At 52.6% G+C, this 24,787-nt stretch overlaps 1 protein-coding gene across 2 annotated transcripts in view; it reads right to left on the bottom strand.

Moving 5' to 3' along the window:
* Positions 1-24,787, bottom strand: part of PEPD (peptidase D) — a 119,093-nt gene that overhangs the window by 43,259 nt on the left and 51,047 nt on the right. For both annotated transcript variants that reach the window (XM_046681643.1, XM_046681644.1), the window contains exon 9: positions 24,316-24,362. In XM_046681643.1, coding sequence (XP_046537599.1) covers positions 24,316-24,362 — 47 coding nt within the window. The remainder of the gene's footprint in view (positions 1-24,315; positions 24,363-24,787) is intronic.

Genomic DNA, 24,787 nt, shown 5'->3' with positions numbered 1-24,787 from the left:
CCAGGAGCCAAGTGCACACCAGGGAGGATCGGGGGCTGCTACAGAGTAAGTCACCTGAGAGACCCTCTCCACTCTTTCTGTAGGGGCCACAAGGGCCCATCAGCAAAGATGGCTGAGGTATTGCCAGGAAGGTCCTCTCACTTTACAAATTGCACTTTTATGAGAAAATCGATGATGCTGCCTCCTCGATCTTCCGCACTTGTCTAAAGTAATTAGTCTGCAGGGCAACAGGCCAGAACTACGCCAGTATTCCTGGGAGCACCCAGGGAGATCCAGGAAGGGAAGCTCTTGGGAGGGATCCATCGCACCCAGCTTCCCTAGGGCTCATTCATCAAGTCCATCGGCAGCCCCACTGCACACCTACTACATGCCCATCGTGAAGTGTTATGATCACAGGACGAGCAAGGCAGACTCAGGCCCTCAGGCCGTGGAGACGAGCGTTACCTGATTAACTGTGACAGTGTGAAGTCGGACAAGGCAGACACCATGGCTGGGAGAGCACAGACAAAGGGATGGGACTCATGGAAGACTTCCTGGAAGAGGGGGTCTGCAGCGGAGGGCAGAGCAAGTGGACATACAGAGGCGGGGAGAAGCAGGGCATGTGATGGAGCAGCAGCAAGGCTGAGGCGGCGGCCAGAGCTCAGGGAGCAGGAGGGAAAGCGAAGCGGGCTGGGGCTCTCCAAGGACGTGGCCGGGAGGCTGGAGAAGGGATCCCGCGCGACTCTGACTCTCAGAACGGCTGTGTCGCCGGTTCCCGGCATAGTCACTCCGAACATTAACTTCTCCGAACAGTCTCCTTTCTTTCTTTCAAGATTCTTTTAAACGACAGCTCGTTTAACTACAACATCAATTGGCCAGCAATTCCACGAACAAATGGTTCTTTGCTTGTCTCTGAGTTCAGCCACCTTTATTTGTCCCCAAGTATTTGGCAGGAACCAGTTACATCAATAAAGGAACGTCAATTTTTAACAGCCACATGAGATGCAAAAGCTTCAGACGGATTTTTCGTCGGCATACAGGGCGCCCGAGGAGCTGTTATTAACAGCCATTAGAGACACATGGGCAGGCCCCTGAGACAGGGTGCCAGATCGAGACGGGATTAAGGAGATGCTGCAGACACCAGACCTCCAAGCACTGTAAATGTCGCTGAAATTCCAGACTGTGCTTGAACTCTCTGTTGTCACAGTTGCTCAGGTCACAGTGTGTCTGATGTTTTATAGCAAAATGACAAATAACTTTCTCAACTGCTAAGTGCATAGAGCCCATCGGAATAAATCCAACCCAACTGGCCGCGACAGGGAAGCCGGCGGCGACAGGAGGGCGGGAACCTGAAGGGGGCGGTGGCAGCAGAAGCGACTCGGACAGTGGTTTCCAGACGTGCGCGGCCCTGCAGAGGGGCCTGTTTTCTTGGTGGCCCTCACCACTTCCTGTAGAGTAACCTCACTGCTGGACGGCATGGGGTTCCAAACTCTCGATGACACATGGGGTCTGAAACCCAGTCTCCCCAGCAACCACCACATCACAGCAGATCTGATGAAAGGGGCAGAAGGAAAGCACGCAGGAAGAAGAATGCAGCAAAGGGCCTCATCAGGAAATAGGAGAGAAGAGCATTAAAGCCACGGGTGGTCATCCTGCACGGCTGGAAATAACCCTCCACGGCCTACCAGCTGGCCCACTGCCCAGGCACAAGCCCCAAGGATGTCACGAACCAACAAGACTTCAGAGAGTGTCTGGGAACCAGGGAGGGATCTCAGAGGGTGGCCCCCGGGGTGCTGGGTTTTGGGCACAGACACTTCGCTGGGCACAGAGTGAACAGAGCCATCTGCTCCCTGGGCCTGGAGAACTATCCTGGAGCAGGGACGCTCCATGCCAACTCTCCCAGGGCCCAGGCTGTGCCCATGCAGCAGGAGAAACAATGCCCGTCTTACGATCCTGCCCCAGCTCGGAGCCGCAACCAACACAGCTGGGCTGCTCCCTCTCTGGGGCCAGACTGGCCTGACTTTGTGGTTGCCAGAAACTGAGACCACAGAGCATCAAGAGAAGAGGAAGTTCCAAGGGCTCCTCTGGCCCTTCAGCCGCAGGATGTGCAAGGCCAAGACCTTTGCCTGAGGTATGGCCCCAGGAGAGGATTTCCAAGGTGTGGTGCTGCAACCCAGTCCTGGCCAGGGCCACTGTGCCCTAGCCTTGCCTGACGGTGAGCTCTTCCACTGTCCAGCCAGGCAGGTCAGAACTGGACTGGCCCCTGGGTGACGGAGGTGGGGCGCAGGGTCCTGCCTGCACCAACAGCCCTGCCCCGGCAGGGCAGCCATCCCGGAGGAAGATGTTCTCCCAGGCTGGCTGCTCTCCTTGGAGCAGAACTGTGGAGCCTCAACTAATGGCAACATGGGGACCAAGGGGTGGTCACTCCCCATTCTTTTACAGGAAGGTAGGAAACAAGAAGAAATCCTCCTTTCTAGCAAAGATGGACCTGTGCTCCAGAACAGGCCAGCAGCACAGCCCTCCCTGGCAATGCAGAAGTGGCTGCTCTTGGAGGCGACCTGGAGGAGAGCTTTGAGGGGCTGCTCAGACTGGTCACGGCCCGAGGAGGGAAAAGCACTGACATGGCTGGGGCTCCCATAACCTGGCATGTCTCCCATGCACCCCCAGCCCCCAGAGTGCACTGGCAGCACCTGGGTCCTGCGCCTCCTGGCCCCCATCTCCGCTGGGTTGAGCACCAAGGGGTCCCAGCTGTTGGTGGCCACAACTTCCGCCAGGAGTGCGGACCAGCACCAGACCCTGCAAATCTTCTCCTGGAGGGGCCAAGCCTCAGGCAAAGGGGGGTCCGCACAAAGGCTTTCTCCCCCTGTGCACAAGGGCAGTGGGGGCTACAGGTGGGCTGGCCCCATGTGGGCTGCCTGGACTGCCCAGCAAGAGACCCTGAGCAGCTGGGTCGATGAGGTGGCCCAGCAAGGCCCCCGGGGCCCAGGCCACTGGTTTCAGCCTCCTGGGGGCTCTCTGCAAAGAAGACTCCCAAGGTGAGAGGGATCTAGCCAAGAGAGGACCACTGCAGCTGGTTCCTTAGGTGTCCACATGTCATGCAGCCCAGGACCATCCTCACGAGGGGTGGCTGGTGCCCCCGACTGTCAGCCCGCCTCATGACGCAATCAGATCACAACCTCTCAGGTGCTGCCACCCTCCTTGGGCCTGGATTAATGCCTTTCAGAAACTTCCCAGAGCAAATGCCAAACTTTACAAGAAATGTTCTTAATGATTTTATGCTAGCTTTTCCCCCAGCATAGCAACAGTCCATTTATAAAAATTCTAAATGAAAACTATAAGACATTATTGAAAGAAATCGATAACGAAATGGAAAGATATTCCACACACATGGATTGGAAGAATGAATATAGTTAAAATGTCCATACTATCTAAAGCAATCTACAAGATTCAATGTAAGCCCTATCAGAATCCCAACAACATTCTTCACAGACATAGAACAAAGAATCCTAAAATTTACATGGGACGACAAAAGACCCCGAATAGCTAAAGCAATCCTGAGAAAAAAGAACAAAACGGGAGGCATCACAATCCCTGACTTCAAAACATACTACAAAGCTACAGTAATCAAAACAGCATGGTACTGGCACAAAAACAGACACAGAGATCAATGGAACAGAATTGAAAGCTCAGAAACAAAACCACACATCTACACAGCTAGATCTTTGAAAAAGGAGCTAACAACATACAATGGAGAAAAGAAAGTCTCTTCAATAAATGGTGTTGGGAGAACTGGACAGCCACATGCAAAAGAATGAAAGCAGACCATTATCCTTTGCCATACACAAAAATTAACTCAAAATGGATCAAAGACCTTAAGGTAAGACCTGAAACCATAAAGCTTCTAGAAGAAAATATAGGCAGGACATTCTCTGACACTCTTTGACTTTTCAAAGATCCTTAAAGTAGACCAAGTCTACTGGGGCAAAGGAAATGAAAGAAAAAATAAACAAGTGGGACTTCCTCAGACTAAAGACCTTCTGCAAGGCAAAGGAAACCAGGAACAACACAAAAAGACAACCCACCAACTGGCAGAAAACATTTGTAAATCATACATCCAACAAGGGGTTAATCTCCAAAATATATAAGGAACTCACACAACTCAACAACAGAAAAACACACCAGCTGATCAAAACATGGGCAGAGGATACGAACGGATATTTTCCCAAAGAAGATATACACATGGGCCACAGGTACATGAAATGATGTTCAACATCGCTAATCATCAGGGAAATGCAAATCAGAACTACACTAAGATACCACCTTACACCCGTTAGAATGGCTATAATCACCAAGACAAAAAATAACAAATGTAGGAGAGGATGTGGAGAAAAGGGAACCCTCATCCACTGCTGGTGGGAATGCAAACTACTCTAGCCACTATGGAAGACAGTATGGAGACTTCTCAAAAAACTAAAAACAGAAATACCATACAACCCAGCTAACCTACTACTGGGCATTTATCCAAAGAACTTGAAATCAACAACTCAAAGAGACTTAGACACATCTATATTCACTGCAGCATTATTTGCAATAGCCAAGACATGGAAGCAACCCAGGTGCCCATCAACGGATGGTTAGATAAAGATGTGGCATATATACACAATGGAATACTACTCAGCCATAAAAAAAGACAAAATCATCCCATTTGCAACAACATGGATGCACCTTGAGAATATTATGTTAAACGAAATAAGCCAGGTAGAGAAAGACAAACACCATATGATTTCACTCATATGTGGAAGATTAACACATGGACAAAGAGAACAGATCAGTGGTTACCAGTGGCAAGGGGGTTAAGAATGGGAGAAAGCAGTAAAGGGGCACATTTATATGGTGACTGACAAATAATAATGTACAACTGAAATTTCACAATGTTGTAAACTGTTATGACCTTAATAAAATTTTTTTAAAAAGCAAAAAAAAAAATTCTAAATGACATCCAGGGGAATCTGTCACAATGTGGGTAACTCTTGCTGGAAATGAACCTTTCCCAGCATGCTCCTCTGTTCTCCCCTCTGCCGCCTCAATTTCCCCAGGCACAGGTGGTCTGGACCCTTCTCCCAGTCTTCCCCACCTCGTTTCATAACAACTCCATCCTCTAGGTACTCAAATTGAAAACCCTGGAGTCACCCTGGATCAGACGGCAAATCCTGCTGGCTCTACCTTCAAAACCAGATGTGGACCAGATTCGGTAACTACTGTGCCTCAGGGTTCACCAGGTCCGGCATGAAACACGCCCAGAACCTGCCTGCCTCTCACCGTGAAGGCTCTGACCAGAGACCAGGCCTGGTCCCCTCTCCCACTGTGGGGCTCCTTGGCTGCCCTCGCCCCACTGCAGTCTGCTCAGCACATCACCATCAGACCCAGGCCCTCTGCTGCTCGGCCCCTCGCCTCTCTGACCTCATCCCCCCTCCCCGGACCTCTCCTCTCCATCTTCTGCCTCTCTGCTGGCCCTTTCCTCTGTGGCCCCAGGGCTCGGCCCCTCAGCTCCTCTCATCTGACTCGACCTCTGCACCAGGCCTTCGATGCCACTCTACTCAAAACTGCAAACCAGTGCCAGGACTCCCTCTGTTAGCTTTCCTGGTTTTACTTTCTCCGCGGTACTTGTCACCATGGAATACACTGTACACTGACTTATTTATCCTGTTTATTTCCCCTCTGGAGCTTCAGAGACAGGTTTTCTTCGGTTACATCTCCCTGCTCCTAGAACCATGCGTGTACCTGCGGTCACCCAGGAAGTGTCTATAACTCAACGAACTGCGCAGGCAGGCTGGAAAAGAGGCGGTGATCGCTGACTGGAGGGCAGGCTGGGCCCCAGAGGGCCTGCTTGCCAAGGACAGGCGGAGCATGGGGGGCATGTGTCAGCCTGCTCAGCCAGGAATAGCGAGACGGTGAAGAGGGCCCACCCTCTGAGCGCTCACATCAGAGTCGTCTGCTAAGTCAACCCTGGAAGTAATTCCGCCAGTTCTGGCCGCATCCTCCACACCTGCAAACGATTTTGGAAAATCCTGGTCTTGAAGGGACCATGGGCCTGATTTCTGCAGGTTCATCGAGGCCAGAAAGATGCGCTCTGGCTCCCCCAGGCCTCCTGCAGACAGCATCGTGAGCCTGCCTTCAGGAACGCCCTGCCACTTAACCTCCTTCTGGTGAGGCTGTGTGAACGCCTGCCACAAGCGCCTCATTGCAACACCAACACGTGCCCCTTATCTGCCAGCCCAGCGGCACGGACTAATTCCTTGGTAACCACCGGGCCCATCGGGTTCACCAGGGCCTGTGACCACATCCACAGGAAGCGAGGAGGCTGGAAGATCGAACAGCCCCGGGGTGGGCTGGGGGGTGCGACCTTGCTGTGACATGCACAACTTTGGCCCCAGCCAGGCTGGCCACTCCAGGGACCCTGAATCCTCCGTTGGCTGAGCGAGGAGCCCACCAAATCCTCCTCCAAGACCCGAGAAGGGCTGCTCCAGCTCCTCCTCACTCTTCCACCTGGATGGCAGCCCCACGTCTTTGCCCTGTCCCTCTGCAGATCTGTCCCAGGTCCTGGGGCCTCAGGGGACCAGCAGGCTGAGCCTGTGTGCCCCAGGTGGGCAGACTGAGGGTTGTGCTGAGCAAGGGGTATGCACCACATGCACACATAAGTGCAAACACACCCCATGTGCCCCCAGGCAAGCTGAGTGAGGGGTGTACTTAATGGGTTTACCCCCTCCCCCCCCAACACACGGCAGGACATGAAATACAGCCATACAGCCAGGTCCTCACCGCATGGGCAGTGCCAGGGGCCGGGGGCTCTCTCCTGGCCAGATTCACAGGCCTCATAAAAGCACAGCCTGAGGGCAGAGCCTCTGTGTCTTAGGCAGGAAATACAACAGTTGGGAGGCAGGAGAGAAAGGAGGAAGGAGTCTGGGAACACAACACAAAGCGCCAGGGGCAGACTCACCCGTAATGGACACCAATGGCCGTCAGGGGAGGCGTGAGTTGGTCTGCACAGCATGGCCTGACCGACACCCCAGCGGTCAAGGCAGAAGCCTGGAACTCGTCGCCATTCCTCCTCTTCCCTCACCCTCAACACCCAACCCATCAGCGAGTCCTTAGCTCCAGCTCCAACTCATCCTCCAACCCACCGTCCCCTCTCCCTCAGCCCGCCTGGCCCCCAGCAGCCTCCTCACCGCCCTCTCGCTGCCACCTGTCCACTCACCACCCAAAGCCACAGCTTCAGCTGGTCCAGTCCCTCCCCAGCTCACAGAAACCTCTGAGGGGTGTCTCATTGAGACCTGGCCCTGCCACCCACTCCTCTCTTACCTGCCGAGCCCCACCCCCTGTGCCCTCTCACCATGTGGCAAGAGCTGCGCCGGCTCCTCGTCCCCTCTCAGCCTCATAGCGAGGAACATGTTGGGCCATGACAGCCCAACTTGACACCACGTGTAAGTCTCCTGCTTGTTGACATCCCCTCTGGAGCGTCAGCTGTGCAGCTGCCCCTGAGGCCAGCTCCAGCCCTTCAGACAGGAGGCGCTGCTGAGTCGCTGGGGGTGAACCAGCACACAGAACCAGCCCTGCTTTCCCTAGGAAGTAGGGGCACTGTTATGGGCTGAGTTGTGTCCCTTCAAAATTCCTATGTTGAAGCCCTAACCCCAGCACCTTTTTTTTTTTTGAGGAAGATTAGCCCCAAGCTAACATCTGCCACCAATCCTCCTCTTTTTGCTGAGGAAGACTGGCCCTGAGCTAACATCTGGGCCCATCTTCCTCTACTTTATATGTGGGACGCCTGCCACAGCATGGCTTGTCAAGCGGTGTCTGCACCTGGGATCCGAACTGGTGAACCCTGGGCCGCTGAAGTGGAACGTGCACAGTTAACTGCTGCGCCACCGGGCCAGCCCCCTAACCCCAGTACCTTTGAATGTGGCTGTATTTGGAGACACGGCCTTTAAGGAGGATTAAACTGAGGCTGTTAGGGGGCCCTAAACCAACATGACCAGCAGCCTTATAAGAAGAGGAGACTAGGACACAGAGCCACCAGGGAAGCATGTCCCCAGAGGAAGACTACGTGAGGACACGGTGAGGAGGCGAACTCTGCCAGCCAAGCAGCGAGGCCTCAGAAGAAAGCACACCTGCCCCAACCTGATTTGGGTCTTCGACCTTCCAGGAACGTGAGAAAACGAATGTCTAATGTTTAAGCCCCCCGGCGTGTGGCACTCTGTCACGGAGAGAAGCAGACTCTCAACCAGCCCACCCCTGGCTGGGGTTCTGGCTCCCCACCCTCCAAGGAAGGGCTGCAGTCCGACCTGTGCAGACTGCAGCCATGTGGAGACTCATTTCTTTCCTCTTCAAAGCATTATAGATTGACGGCCAAGTCTTGCTGTAAATCAAAAGAAAGTCACTACTCATTACCTACTTAGAACCCTGAGTTCTTCCCCGGAAACCATTTCTCAGCTGTTTGATCTCTGAGCCACCAGCGCTATCTCTGGGCACGCCACCCATCACGGCAGCCACCAGCCGCTTTTTCCTTCCAGGCTCCTTTCTCAGCACCTAGATGAATTTCCACTTTTCTCCAGTTTCAAGAAGAGCTGCCAAGATAAATGATTCAAAGACTCCAGCTCATGCTGCAAACAGATGGACGGTGTAGGGCCTGTACTGAATAACCCCAGGCTGGGTAAAAGCACAGACCATACTCAGGGGATGGGTCACGCTGGCAGCCGGGCCTCACTCACTCAGGCCTGTGGACACTCTTTCCTGTGTCTTTTCCCCTGTGGGACAGTGACATCTGTCCAGCTTCAGCCAGCACCAGCTGCCCAGGCCATGGTGAAGCCCCTGCTACCCTTCGGTAGAAAGTCTCCAAGGGCCCTGGGGACACAGGACAGCGGCTGTGGCTATGGGAACAAGGAGGTATCCATTTGTAAACTGTGCATCCGGGAGGGACCTCTCTCCCCAGTCCTGCAGCTGGTACCACTTTCCCAAAGGACCCCCACCCCTGAAAGGGCTACTTACAACCCAAGGGGGCAGGGCCACCCCAACCCAGGGTGCTCATCTCCACAGCCACCAGCCTGGGTCCAGGAAGAGCAGTGAGACCCCAGTTCTCTAGCTGGGTGAGCAGCAAGACAAAGTAAAGCAGCAAAAACAAACCCAACCAGGCCTGGATCCTAACACTAGGCATCTGCCATGCGGGGGCTGGACGGGCAGGGGAATCCACCAACCAGCCCCGGTCACCAGGCTGGAGGGAGGGCTACAGTGCACCTGGCCCTTGCCAGGACACCCAGGAGAGCCGCCTGAGCAGGCCACAGTGCTGCTCTTCAAGGTGATGACGTGGGAACAGCCCCACACAGGCCCGGACACAGAAGGGTGGTAACCGCCAGACTCGCCAACAAGGGGATTCCAAGTGCTGTCACAGGCTCAGTCCATTTGGCTGGCATGTGTGTGCCACGCTCGTGGAGGGTGGCCCCAGGGGCAGGCAGAGTCACACGATGCAGGAGCAGAGCGGGAAGAAGAGGTGTGGGCACTGGGGCTCTGCTGCTGCAAAACTGGCTTTTCCAACAAAACCGTGGAATTTACATGAACATGGCTGGCTGGGTCTGGGAGCAGCAGGAAGCGTGCTGGGTTCCTGTGGGTGCTGGAGCCAGGAGAAGCCAGCCTTCACACTCCCAAGGCCTGAGGTCACCGTCACACTCTGCTCAGAGAAGCAGGGGACAGGAGGAGACCTGGGGCACGGCAGTGCTAGGGGTCCGGAAGGAACCCAGGATGCTCCACAGTGCCAGTCCAGACCCCTGGCCTGAGGCTGTCACCAACAGCAGTCATGGCCCGCAGCCATCAGCAGCTGGGCTACCCAGGCATCCTCCTCTCTTCCAAACCTCAAGCACAGGGTGCGGAGTCCTGTGTGCACAAGGGCCGCAAGCTGAGCTGGCAGAGCTGCCGGAGCCCATCTCCTGACCGTCCACCCTGATCCCGCACTTCCTCACTGTGTGCTGGCGCAGCTGTGGAAGGAGGCGGCCGTGGCCAAGACTGCGGCATACTCTCCGATGAGTGCTAGAGGAAGCTCAAAGGCTCACTCTGCCCACGCCACCCAGCCTCCACGCCATGGCCAGGGGAGCCACAGCACAGGGCCAAGCCAGCCTGGCCCAGGGGGCGCTCGTGTGGAACAGGAGGGTGGCTTACAGCGGCCCCAGGCCACGGAGCCCGTTGTTGGGCCTTGAAGCGGGAAACCTCTCTCTCTAGTTTCATCATAAATTACCTCCAGGTTGAGAGCAGACATGACTGCTGGCAGAGAGGGAAACGGGCTTTCAGAGTTCCTCGAGTAAACCCTTCATGACATCTACAGCATTCAGAGTTAGGAGGGAAAAACTCCCAGCCCAGAATAATTGCTCCCACAGGGAGCATCTTTCTGCACCAGAATGTAATAAGTCTGGATGAGAATTTTCTGAAAATCGGGCACCAAACCTAGCAGCATAATCACAACTGTCTGCCCGCTCTCAGAGCCAAACGGAAACACTGGCTCCGACAGCCTAAGGCCTTACCGGACGCTCCCGAGACACGGAGCTGGTTCTCTGAGCGTCAGAACCAAGCAGGACAGATTCCCTTCCGAGACAGCACCTGGTCCACACACTCCACCCCACCCTTCCCACCTGCCATGGGGCTCCTTCAGGGGGGTGTACGGAGAAGCAGAAAGGCTGTTCCAGAGGGAGGGCCAGGACCAGTGCAGAGGCCGGGAGCACCTGGCCAGTAACTTGTAAAGGAGTGAAGCCAACCAGAGATGTACACACAAAACATGAGAAAGTCTTTTTTTTTTCCCTCCATAACTCTCCCATTTTTCTTGAAATACATGACCCTTTTGACTATCTTTTATTTTTCCTTCTTTTGATAGAGACACTGGTATGGTAAATCTTTCTCAAGTGTGAATGAACCAGCGGCATGAGGGTGATGAAAAGGATCTGCCTCAGTGCTGGGGGGGGGTGACAGGAAGGGGCGGGGCCCGTGCCGTGCACCCCAAAGGCTACTCAGCTACCACTGGGCAGCTGCTCTGTGTGAATTTCAGCCCAAGGTTACTACCTATTTCAATTTCTAGGAAAAGCCAGGAAAGTCTCCTGATTTTTAACTGTTGACTCAAAAAAACAAAAACAAACCAAAAAACCCATTGTGTGGGCCAAACTAAAGCTGCCTATGCACTGGGTCCAGCCCAGAGGCTACTAGTTTACAACCTCTGTGCTTTGCCTTGCTAGCAAATTCCTCCTGGGGAGAAAGAAGTGGGGACACCAGGGGTCCCCCCCAAGACTCTAACCTGACAGAAGTTTCTGGAAGCCCAAAGGGGCTGCAGCCTACTCTCACAGGGCCCCAGAGGGAAGGCAGGCCAGCTAATGGGGTGTGGCCAAAGCCAACTTGGGGCAATGGCCAACTACAGAGATGCCTCCTGTTCCCTGCCCCCCAGCCCGACCTGGGTCACACCCCCTCCTCTGCTCCTCGGGGTGGCTCGCCTTGCACAGTAAATCTACTGACAATGCAAACTTTCCTCCCCCTTTCTTCTGGGCCTGAGCGATTTCAACAGCACCCCGCACCTTGGGGTCAATCAGACAGCTCTTGGTCAGCTGTGAGCAAGGAGCCAGAGCACATCTCCCGGTGGGAAATGGGAGGAACTTAAAGAGTCTCTAGCCATGTTTTCACGGGATCCATAAGGACAGCAGATCTGAAGAGCAGGAGCAGACAGGCACAGACAGAGAGGGGCCAGCAGGATGGCTCTCTAAGACAGTGGCTGAGTTATAAAACAGGCATCATTAGCAAGCAGCAGGGTGGAGGGGAGGGGGTTACAGGAAGTGGAGGGGAAGACAAGTCTGAGAACTTTCCACTGATGCAGAAGTGGGAATTATGAAGGAAAACATAAGACCCCTTAGGAGAGATCCAGGGGCCCCAATACAGGAAGAAAGGAATGTAAAAGGCGGCCCTGAGGGGAAGAAAGGTTCCACTGTTCAGATGAAAGAATTGGATCCTAGAACAACACGGGAGCTCTTCAGGGCAACCCCAGGCCTGTCCGCACAGCTTCTGGCCCCACTCTGGCTAATGAGTCACCGCATTAGCTTCTGTGACTGAGAAGACAGCCACTGTGAGATGGGGCAGTGAAATCTGTCAGGGTGACATCAGAAATAATCCCATCACAGGCCTCAGATTACATGACCCAGGGGATAAATGCTTGCCCCTGGGGAGTGACCAGAGGGATAACAGACAGGAAACACAGGGCATGTGACACTCCCGCCTGTCCTCTGGGGCAGACCAGCCTCGCTGGTGGCCAAGCTGTTCCTGACTCCACAGCGCTGCGGCTGACATCACAGACCTGTCACCTGGATCAGTCAGCAGGCTGTGCCTCCTCCCACCTCGTCTGCTCTGTATTAGGTGTGACAGCTGCTGTGCTCTTCCTCTCATTGGCCTAAGTCAGGACACACCTCATCTGAGTCTTGCTGATGAGGATTATTTTGGGCTGGTTACTTTTGAAAGCTGCAGATAGGAAGGAAACTCTGAAGGGTGGAATTTGCTTGCCCTTTGAAGAGAGACAGTTGCATTTGTGAAGGAAGTCCCCATCTGTGGGGGTGTCTCCCTCTCTGCACCAGGAGGAAGGGGGGACGACCTTATCTCTAGAAACTCTTAATGGGGAAGGCAAGGACTTAAATCTGCATAATAATCTTGCTCTTGTTTACTGTCTGGTAACCTCATGTAACTGATCCCCCCACCACCAACATCCTCCTTTGTCTTTAGCTGAAGATAATATTTAAGGTGGTGGCTTCAGCCATTTACTTAATCTGATCTGATTCTTATCTAAAAGTTATAGGACCACCCAATAAGAAGACCCCACCTGCACTGATATCATTTTAACAACTTTTTTTTACATATTCTTTCCTTTGTCTTGTAAAGAGATAACTCACATACCTATGCCTTAAATTTAGCCCTACCCTCAACCCATGTTGGCAGCTCTTTACTGCCCATGGGTCCTGTCCCCATGGTATTCTCTAAATAAAAGAGCACTACTGCCAGACCTTGAGAGTCCAAGAAATCTTTCTTTCGACTCCTCAACTCACTGAGCCCGCATCATTGCCACTGAGTTGTGGCCCTTGGCACCTGCCCCTGCTTGCTGGCTGAAGCCTGCTGGCTGAAGGACTGTGAGCCAATGCAAGGCCCAGCTCACTCTTCTCGAGGGGCCACCCTTGCCTGGGCCTCCAGCCCAGCCCACGAGGCTGGCGGGATTCTGACTCCCGAAGTACGGCCAAGCCCAGCACAGCACCCAGACAGACCCTCGGGAGATACTGTTAACTCTCGAGAATAAGGAAAGAACCCCGTAAGCACCAAGCAGAAAATACAAAGTTCCCAGAAAGGAGAAAGACGATGATTTGCCTGAGACCTCCAGCAACAACCAAGGGAACGGTTTCATAGAACAAAGATTCACTACCCAGCTAAGCCGTCCTTCACACAGGAGGCCCCAAAAGGCCTCTCCACCATGCAAGGTCAGAGCAAGAACACCAGAGGAGAGGAAAGGCAGGGCACAAACGGGTCCAGACTGGGTCTGCTGAGACGGCACTAGGTCTAAATACCTGCTATTAAACGAGTATAAAATCACGCAAATGTTGAAACTGACGGAAAGACAAGTCATATAATAAAAAACTGGAAGATGAGGGGAAAAGAGAAAGTAAAATCATACTAAATTTCTCATTTTTCAAAGTGAGGAACTGATATTAACTTTTTAAGAGATGTAGAGAACGTAGAGAAATACAGGTCACTTTTTTCTTAATTTAAAAGTAATTTGACAACAAAGTGGAATGCATATAAAAGAAAACAGAGGAAACTTCACCAACTTTCCAAGAACTGGAAACATTTAACAGGCAGAACAGCAATCAGAAAGCACCAAATGAGACTCTGGACAAGAGACCAAACATATGGGTCATCGCGACAGATGCCAATGGCTCTCCCCACACCGGAGGCCCTCCATGTGGAACAGGTAAACTGCAACCGATGAGCAAAGTTAAAAATAAAGGCATGGGGGCCAGCCCCATGGCCGAGTGGTTAAGTTTGCACGCTCTGCTTCGGCAGCCCAGGGTTTCACTTGTTCGGATCCTGAGCGCGGACATGGCATTGCTCTTCAGGCCATGCTGAGGCGGCGTCCCACATAGCACAACCAGAAAGACCTACAACTAGAATGTACAACTGTGTACTGGGGGTCTTTGGGCAGAAGAAGAAGAAAAAGAATTAAAAAAAAGATTGGCAACACATCTTAGCTCAGGGCCAATCTTTAAAATAAAATAAAATGAAGGCGTAAACAGACACATCAGGAAAATGCCAACAAAAGAAAAAATTTAATAGTAATACCAAAATCAGATAAAGTCAGATTCAAGACAAATAGGATTAATTAGGTCAAAAGGGGTTCTTGTAAGCTGCAAAAAGGTAAAAATACATCATAAAGACATAGCAATCATTAACCTGTATGCCTCAAACAGCTCGTCATGGAAATGAGTAAAAGAAAAATCTATCAAGAATCACAACGAGGGGGCTGGCCCTGTGGCGCAGTGGTTAAGTGCGTGCACGCTCCGCTTCGGTGGCCCGGGATTCACCAGTTTGGATCCCGGGTGTGGACATGGCACTGCTTGGCACACCATGCTGTGGTAGGCATCCCACATATAAAGTCGAGGAAGATGGGCACGGATGTTAGCTCAGGGCTAGTCTTCCTCAGCGAAAAGAGGAGGATTGGCAGTTAGCTAGCCAAGGGCTAATCTTCCTCAAAAAAAAAAAAAAAAGAATCACAACGAGGAACTCATAAACCATGTCTCGTAACCTGGAGTGAACATACAAAGTAAGGGAGGCAGGAGATGCCTGGAATAAGATGAGAAGCCTGATTTGAGGTGCACCAAAGTGCGTACTCCAAATAGAAGATAAACATGTCCAATAAATGTTTAACGTTTAATTTTATTCCATAAAATATTGACAAAAATATTTCTAAACTGGCCACAAAGAAAAATCTCAAAATTAAGAAAAACAACATTTACAGATACTGCATTTTCTAACTACAACGGTGACAAAACCAGAAACTAATACCAAAAAGTGAACCAAGAAAGCTGACCAACCACATCTATCTGGAAAGTCGAAGAAATGTTCTTAGGTCAAAATCAAATCCATCAAAACTCCCTGGGATATGGTCTAGGATTCAAACTCTATTAGCCAAAATTCACTTATTAAAAGAAGAAAGAATGGAAATAAACTAAGATTTGACTCAAGGAGTTAAAAGACAGATGTCGAAAACAAGGTCAGGAAGGGAGAGGAAAGGAATTAATAGTAAAACTGGGAAGCTAGGGTTAGACAAGCAGTAGAGCTGACAAATACATTTACACGCCAACTCTGTGAAAAGGCCAATAAGACGTTTCCAATTCTGGCAATACTAATCCATAGAGAAAGAACACAAATCCATGATCTTAGGAATGAGAAAGGAAATACAATTACAGCTATAGAGGAGGTATTTTTCAAACTTAAGAGAACAAAACAACTCGGTTCTAAGTTTGGAATTCTTGATGAAAACAAAAACTTTCCAGGAAAATGTACTGCAATGACTCTCAGAAGGATAAAGACAGAATAAAACAACCCCATAGGAAAACCTGAAAAGTTATCAAAGAAATTCTCCCCAAAGAAACAAGAAGTTCTGATACATCAGAAGACTTCTTTATACCTTGAAGGGACAGACAGCCCCTATGCTTTCTAAATTATCCTAGAACACAGAAAAACGTGGAGAGCTTCCCAAATCACGATCTCAAAAACTCTGATCTCAAAATATGGCTAGAGAGTTGAAAAAAATGTATAGCTCAATCCCCTATTTTGAGTCTCTATAAAATGCTAGTAAAAGAACAAGAAGCCAGGGGCCGGCCCAGTGGCGCAGCGGTTAGGTGCGCACGTTCTGCTTTCGCGGCCCGGGGTTCGCCGGTTCAAATCCCGGTTGCAGACATGGCACCGCTTGGCAAGCCATGCTGTGGTAGGCGTCCCGTATATAAAGTAGAGGAAGATGGGCAGAGATGTTAGCTCAGGGCCAGTCTTGCCCACTGAAAAGAAGAGGATTGGCAGATGTTAGCTCAGGGTTCTCAGGGTTACTCTTCAAAAAAAAAAAAAAAAAGAATAAGACAGTCACAACAACGCTCACTAGCCATCAGGCCTGGTCCATACACTGTCCATATATTGCTTCATAAAGTCCTCCACACCATCCTATGAAGTGTGATTATCTTTTTTCAGATGAGGAAACCGAGGCACAGAAAGCGGCAGAACTCGGACTGAAAGGCAGGCACCAGTCTCTAGCAACCATGCTCTACCACTGTAGTATCTGCCGCCTCCCCATTTCAGCCCTGCAGCTTATGACGCAGTAATCCCCCATGACAAAGCAGATGTGTACCAAGGACGCCACACTGCCTCCACACCAGGGGGCTGGTCATAAAACTCATCGAGGGTACACCCAGCACCCAAGCTCGGTATCAAATACCATGCTCCCATAAAAGAAAGCAGGGCTCCGTGGAGAAATGGCTCATTCTAGGACCGGAGCAGGGAACATACAAGAGGAGCCTGGAGCATCTTGCAGTGGCAGAAAGTAAGAGGGTGTTCAAAAAGCAAAGTGATGGGGGGCTGGCCCCGTGGCCGAGTGGTTAAGTTCGCGCGCTCCGCTGCAGGCGGCCCAGTGTTTCGTCGGTTCGAATCCTGGGCGCGGACATGGCACTGCTCATCAAGCCACGCTGAGGCAGCGTCCCACATGCCACAACTAGAAGGACCCACAACGAAGAATATACAACTATGTACTGGGGGGCTTTGGGGAGAAAAAGGAAAAAAATAAAACCTTTAAAAAAAAAAGCAAAGTGATGGGGGGGTGGGGGCATGATAGGAGAGGGACACAGGAGCCAAATGAAAGAGTCCCCAGTGGCCAAGGTTAGAATGATATGAGTAACTAACTTAATATTGGATTATAACCCAAAGTATAAAATAAATATCCGTGAGTCCATACAGATATAACTAAATAACTGAATAATTAAATAAATGGGGGAAAAGAGACAAACCTCTTGTACAGAATTACACATAATGTAGGAAGATACTCTCTCCTCAGGGACATACAGCAGAACCCCCCACACCTTAAGGGTGGGCAGTGCCTAGGGACTTCCTTCCAAAGGAAAGAGGGGATCAAGAGTAACTTCACAGTGGAGACACCTGACAAACACCACCTCATTAGGTGATCGAGGTCAACATCAGTGATGAGTCAGGTTGACAGCAAGTGCCCCTGATAGGATGCGATGAAAGTGGCACTTAACCTCTGTGGCTGTCCTCCCAATAACCCACAACTCCAGTCTAACCATGAGGAGAACACCAGAAAAACTAAAACTGAAGGGCATTCTACAAAACACCTGACCAGTACCCTCAAAACTGTCACGGTCATCAAAAGCAAGGAAAGTCTCAGATACTGTCACAGCCAAGAGGCACTAAGGAGACAGGACAACTATATGTAATGTGGTATCTCGGAACAGAAAAGGAATATTAGGTAGAAGCTAAGGAAATTGAAATAAAGTGTGGACTTTAGATAATAATAATATATCGATACTATTCATGAGTTGTGGCAAATGTACCATAATCACATTAATAGGGCAAAATGGGCGCAGGATACATGGGACCTAATATTCCTGTAACTCTTCTGTGATCTAAAACTATTCTAAAATAAAAAGTTTATTAATTGCTTAAAACACACACACACACAAAAGGCCAAAGGAGATGCCAAAAAGACAGCTGATAAAATTCAACATCCTTTCCTGATAAAATCTAGTAAGCCAGGAAGAAAACACTGCTTTCTAAAACTGATGGTAAATATTCATCGGAAATCAACAGTCAGAATCAGGCTCGATGGTGAAACTCTGGGGGCGAACCCAGAAGGATGCCTGCTGGCACTGCCAGGGCTTAACGGGATTCTCCCCCGGCAATTCCCCTGACATTTGAAAAGAAAACACCTATGTCTATTGGCTTTGTCCTCAAAAGCTCTAATTAGGGATGCATCAACCAGGCTGCACGTCTGCAGGGAGCCTCCCCTCTGGTTCTTCGACTAGCTTTCTGGCTGGATACCAGGCTGGCTTGTGCCCTAAATGTGCCCATTTCTCAGTTACTCTTAGAGGCAAAATGAGCTACCCTTGCTCTAAGCCAGAGTCCCACAGCCTGTCCACGGCCAAGGAGCCAGCTGCACTTGCAGACACCAGGCTCTGCCGAACCTCATGGAGAGAGCCACTCTGCTGCCTCACGTCAGGTGGTGTGGACAGAGCAGGCAGGGTGGGCACACGGGACCTGCGCTGCCAGGTATGGGTGGCCCAGGATGAGGTGCAGCCTGATCTAACTCCGAGAATTGTCCACTCAAGACGGGCCCAGCTCCTGGAAAGGGCTTGGCTCACTGAGGTGTGGCTGGCCAGGTGCAGGACTCAGGGGCTGCCTTCCTGAGGGGTGCACCAAACAGACGGGGGTTTCCTGACCCCTCTCGCGGTAGGCTGTGTGCGGCCTGTCTCCAACAGCCGAGGAAGTGCTGGCAGGAAACCTGCATCAGCCTCACAACACAAGGCAAAGGGCGGGCTTCACCATGCCCCGACCTGGGGTCTCAGCAGGCTTTCAGAACAAGCCAAGCTATAGCCTTGTTCCTCCAGGCAGCTGACGAGGAGGGGACGTGTCTGCCTTGGAGGGTGCAGGGCGCTGCCCATGGAGGAGGGCCCATCACATCTGTTCTTACCCTGGGGCTTGGGTCTCAGAGGCTGCCTGGACCCAGACCTGCCCGAAAAGCCCCAAACAAAACTCCAGCACCTTCATGGGGCTAGGTGAACCGAAGTGGTCTCACTGACACACAGGCCTGCCTAGGCTGAGACCAGATTAGGTCAGACCACACCCAGGTGACTGGACGCTGGACGTCTCCAGAACCTCCAGGAGGGAGGGCAACCAAGGGCCTCTGGGTGACACCCATCACTAATGAAACCTGGATCCTCTGCACGGCCCAAGGGGTCTGGCCAGAGCCCACAGGGCCAAACCTGACCAGTACACCCAGTACACTGAGCAAGAGAGCCCTCGGCAAGACCCAGAGCGAGAGGAGGGTGACATGGGCCCGGGCATCTGAGAGATGGTCCTTCAGTGTCAGTGTGCCAGGAGGGACAGACAGATGAAGAAGAGGGCGCTCCTCTGAGGAGGCTCGGTGGCCTCCAGAGCGGGCAGCCAGCCCCTGCAGATGTGACGGAGTAGCCGTGCCGGGTCAGCCAAGGGCGGGGGACTGAAGGACCAGCTCAGGGGTCAGCTGTGCTGGGCAAGGCCAGGGGACAGAGAAAAGCCCTGGCCTGCCCACCTGCCCGTGCTCTCTGCAGTCACAGTCATCACGGGTGAGGCCTGTAAATAAACTCTCCCACCCTCCAATTCTCCTCACTGGAGTGAAATTTGCTAATCCTCAAAAAAGGGGGGAAAATCCTGGCTTTGCTTAACAAGAACACAGCGAGGGTTCTGCAACCTGCTCCCTGGGGTGGGTTAATTAAAAGACCAACCACCTGACCCAGCACCCCACGGTTTGGATGAAATGTGTGGTGTGGTGTGTGTGGTGTATGTATGGTGCGTGAGTGTGTGTGTGGGGTGTGTGTGGTATCTGAGTGGTATGGGCAGTGAAGGTGTCCGTGGAGTGTGTCTATGGTGTGTGCTGGTAGTGTGTGTGTTTCTGGTGGGGGGAGCGAGGGGGGTGTGTGGGTGGGTGGTTGGGGGGAGGAGACCCCCTCCCTCCAGCCCTGGGGAGAAGACCCACCCCCAAACTGGACCCAGGGGGCACAGTGAACACACAGAATTGTGACTCGCTCCTTCTGGCCAAAGGGCAAAGCAACAAGACTTTGAGTACAGAGTGGCACAGCGGTGCAAGTTCTCCAGTAACAAAGGACGGAAAGGAAGCAGGAGACTAGCATTGTGAGCTGCTGCCTGTGACAGAAGAGCACAGGAAAGGCCGGGCCTTGGTGAGGTCTCCAGACAGGGTCGGGGGTGTTTGCCAAGAAGGAGCCCAGTCCGGGGAGGAGGACAGCGCCTTGCTGTCCCCTGGCACACCTCACAGACCCTCTGCCTTTCAAATGACTCCCACAAACCCCACAGACGCTGTCAGGAAAGGGCCCCGAATGCCCCCTTCACAGCTTGAAGAGAAAGAGAGCGTAATTTCAATTAAGGTCCTGGGCTGTCAAAAACATCAAGTTATTAATCTCCGTGTGGCAAATGTGAACCGGGACCTGCTTACACAGCCAATTGAGCATGCTCTAAATTAGTGTTCGCAGGTAATTGATTCGGCTGCCAGCCCCACACCAGCCGGCTACAAGCCGGTTACAGCACTAACATTAAATAATACGATGCGGTGAAATGGACTGCCTGATTGGGCCTGCATCAGAGGCTGTTAGCGCCCGATTTACCCAAACATTAACGTCTTATTGGTTTAACACAATTTACTACACCTCACTTGTGGAAAATGATTTTCATTTCCTCTGCACTCCACTCACGGCACAGCACAAAGGAGGACGTGTCTTAATAAATGCCATCAGCTCACTTCCTTTCTTCAATGTGCCCTCAAGATTTCATAACAAGCCTTTGATAACAAAACCAAAAAAAGATGAGGCTTAGAACTGGGGGTCCTGGCCAGCATCTCTTGAGTCTGAGCACCAGTGCCTCGGGGGTGGCCCTTCTCTGAGAAAATCAGCCCCGTGTTCTCCCCTCCCCCTGTCCCTGTCCTGCCTCCAGTCCTGACACTCCAGTCCCTGCCCTTCTTGCCCTGCGTCCCTCTGGGGGGCTGCAGCTGGCCATGCTCCCAGGAGAACGTCCGGCAGGTTCTGGCCCAATGGGTTGGCGGCCTGCACAGGTGTCTGGCTGCCGGGGACCTCCCGGACATTTGTGCAGCCTCTGTTAAAGGGCCACAGCCCGTGGGGAGCCACCAGCTGCTCTAGACAAGATTTTATATTCTCTGCCTGGTTAAGAAGAGCATGGTGAAGTTCACAGTGGCACAAAGGTGGTTTCCTTCTCTCTCACATCTGTCCGTTTATCTCACCCACCCACACCTATTTCCTGACACCAAGTGTGGGGTGGACACTGGATAAACAAGACGGGGGCTCCAAGAAGATGCCTCCAGGCCCCCGAGGACACAGACCACAAAATGCTGTCCCCGAGCTTCCTAGGGAGGGAGTGAGAGGTGGAGAAGCCATCCCACCTCACCGCTGCAGACGCCCCCAGGGGCTCTGGCCACTACTGGGAGTTGGGGTACCCTCCTCAAATCTGGCCAGGGACCACCCCCCCCCCCCAAGATGCAACAATGTCCCAGGACAATCATCTTCCCACCATCTTTGGGGGCAACACCATCTGCCCAGAAAGGTCACCCTACCTACCAGTCCTTCCGGAACACACACTGCCCCATGTTCTCGTCGCCCCTGCCTCAGCTTTTCCCTGGAGCAGTCCCCAACCCCATGCCCAGACTTCGGCCCAGGAAACCCCGTCCCTGCTGGCAGGGACCCATAGTTGCTCAGAAGAGGCAGCAGTGGAGCCAACCTGGGGAAGTGGGTAGAGGGGAGGGGAGCAGGTTGAAGACAAAGGGGAGATCTCAGAGCTCAGGCCGCAAGAGACCCTCCTTCAGACAACAGCAAATGCAACGTGGAGACTCCAAAGGCAAGGAGATCAACTCCAGAGAGGTGGTTTTAGACAACAGGGACTAAATACTGATAACATGAAGAAACTATCGTTAATTTGCTGAGATGCGCTAATGACATGGTGGTTATGTAAAGGAAAAAATTACCTTCATCAACTGAGACACCTACTGACATGAAATGACATGATGTCTGGGACTTGGTTTTAAACATTCCAACAAAACAAAACAAAAAACCCTGATGGGGACCTGGAGATTGATTATACTATCTGCCCCTTTTTTTGGATATTTGAAATCTCCCATTAAAAGGAAAAGAAAGATCTGCATTCTTGGGGATGGGGGGCTGGGAGCTGGGGGAATTATTCCAAGGGCCCCGGCCCTGACCCAGAACTTACATGGGCCCGTCCAGGCAGCAGCAGAGTCGGGCTCTGGGACACGGGGCAGGAGGCAGCCTAGGCCCCTCCCAGGAGCCACCTTCGGAGCTGGACTCCCTGCAGCGTGGGCACAAGGCTGCCTGGGTGCAGCGGACAGAAGGGCCGAACACTGGGGCCAGCTCTTCCCACTCCAATTCCTGCGTTACCTTTGTTTGAGGCATTGGCCGTGGGTCACGATGGGCCGATTCGGTTGGGAACAGGTTTCTGGAGCAGTGGCCATCTGACAGACCACTGCCCGACCCATCTCCCCAGGAGCCCAGCAGAAGTGTCCTGTCCCAGAGCCTCAGAACACCAGGGCAGACACGGTGCTGCCACCGGAGGCCGCAGCTGGGCCCTCGGCATGCCACTCCCCAGCCTGCCCAGCCGCCCACCTGCGTCCTGGAGGCAGCACTGCTCCAGGCCCGCTCCGGCGCACGCCTGCAGGCCCTGGTGCCCCTCCTATGGCGCAGGTAAGAGGAGAAATACAGATGGTCCCGAGCAGGACTCCTGTTCGCTTGGACTCTGACCAAGCCACATGACAGTGAACACGAATGCCCACCCCGCCCTCAGCCCGCACCCACACGGCGGGCAGGCCGGTAAGGCTGGGAGCAGCCTGGAGCAGAGCAGGCCCTGAGGGCCCTGGGCGACTTGGGCCTGCAAGGTGGGGAAGGGGCCGCTGTGTCGAGCTCTCACAGGCCCCAGCAGGAAAGGACAGCCAGGAGGGGCAGGTAAGAGGTGACGCCGCACGCACAGCACTTCTGGCTCCCAGTGTGCGGGTTTTCCACGCGAAGCAGTTCTCTCCTCTGTGGACACCAACCGGGCGTCCTACAATTTAACTCTGACGCTAACGGCTGCAGCCAGTGCAGACCCACGGGTTAAGGGCTCAGTCCCACAACACTGTCCCCACTTCAGACACCAATCACAGGGCCTCCCATCAGTCACAAGGTCTGACTGACTGGCTATAAATTGGGGTTTCCCATGATGCCCCCTCGGGTTTCATAATTTGCTAGAACAGCTCACAGAACTCAGGAAAGCACTTTACTTACTCCTACCACTTTATTGTAAAGGATGCAACTCAGGAAGGACCAAATGGAAGAGATGCACGGGGCAAGGCATGGGGCAGAGGGTGCCGAACTTCCACGCCCTCTCCAGGCGCACCCCTCCCAGCACGTGAACCCGGAAGCTTCCATTACACAGGCAGGACTGATTCCGCTCTGGGTCAGACCTCAACCTCCAGCCCCTCCCCTCTCCCTGGAGGCCCGGGATGGAACCAACAGTTCCAACCCTATAACCACTGGGGTGGTTCCTGGGCAACCAGCCCCAGCCTCCAAGAGTCCCCGAATTAGCATAAACGCAGGTTTGGTTGAAAGGGGCTTATTACAAATAACAAAAGACGCTCCCGGGGCACCCCCCCCCCCCCCCCCCCCCGAGGGAATTCCTTGGATTTTGAGAAACTCTCTGCCAGGAACTGGGGGCAGAGACCAAATAGATATTTCTTATTATGTCACAGGGGTAGAAATGACAGCCTCTTCAGTGACCCCTCCCCAGGGGAGCTTCCAGGCGGTGAGGCCGCTCGTGGGAGACCCTGGAATGGGGGCCTCCTGCCCCTGGACACGGGTGGGTGCAAGCCACTGGGGCAGTCTGGCTCTGACCCAAGGGCTTCCTCAAGCCGTGGGCAGCAGCATGCTGAGCCTGGGTCCTGGCGTGGGGCTGAGGAGCCGGCCAGGCCACACTGTCATGGCTGCGTGCCAGGGAAGCACCCGGATGGGTGGCACTGGCTCTTGCAGGCCTAACTGGAGCTAAGCCCAAGCGTGGAGCTCTCCAGAACGCTTTACGAGCCACTTAACCATCCCGAGACCCAGTTGTCCAACCACAGGAGACATAATGGCAGTGTTTACACATAAAATCGGCAAGCTGTTTTACTAGAGGCTTTCAGAGTCACAATAGCAGCTATTCGGTAAAGTTTCCCGCAAATTGCAGAAACGAAGTCCGAGAGTGGAATGATGGGGCACTAAACCACGCGGAAAAGTAATCAAAGACCATCACCGTCAAACACTCTGCCCAGAGCCAGGGAGCCGGCCAGAAAACCCCCTCCGCCCACGATGCCGAGGCCCCGCTCATAACCCCACTGAGCCTGCACCTGTCTCCGTGGAGCTTCATCTGGGAACGTAAATCACTGTTTCTCACATTTTAATCTGCACCCAGACAAACACGGCAGCTTACCTTTCCATCTCATATTCTTTCATTCCCACTTTTACAGCCTTCATTACCTGGAGGATAGACATTAAGCGAAGACATTTGTATTAAGGAGATAAGTAACAATGCCTTGTAAATAATGTATGGAACTTTTCCAAAAGAATCTCCTCTTTAAAAAAAAAATTGGTATGTGCACACAGTGGTGCAGAAATGTGACAAATTAGAACGTTTTTAAAGCTCCAAGAGCCAGGCAGTTTATTTACACCGCTCTGGAGCACTGGCGCTCAGAAGCCGACCAACACCCAGCAGGGCAGCAGGCCAGGGCGGGGAGACCCAGCAAAGGTGTGTGTGGCGCGTGCTCATGGCTCAGAAGGCTGCGACAACTGTCACTCAAAGGTCTCCTTTAACTTCATAAAACACAGACCAAATGAACTCATACGAGAGATTTTGTGGCCCAAACGACCCTTGTCTGTCTCCTGTCACAAAGCTGTGACCATCA

This window comes from Equus quagga, chromosome 13 (assembly GCF_021613505.1).
Source record: "Equus quagga isolate Etosha38 chromosome 13, UCLA_HA_Equagga_1.0, whole genome shotgun sequence".
NCBI classification, from domain to species: domain Eukaryota; kingdom Metazoa; phylum Chordata; class Mammalia; order Perissodactyla; family Equidae; genus Equus; species Equus quagga.
Note: the sequence above shows the minus strand (reverse complement) of the source record. Positions and strands in the feature narration are given on the sequence as shown.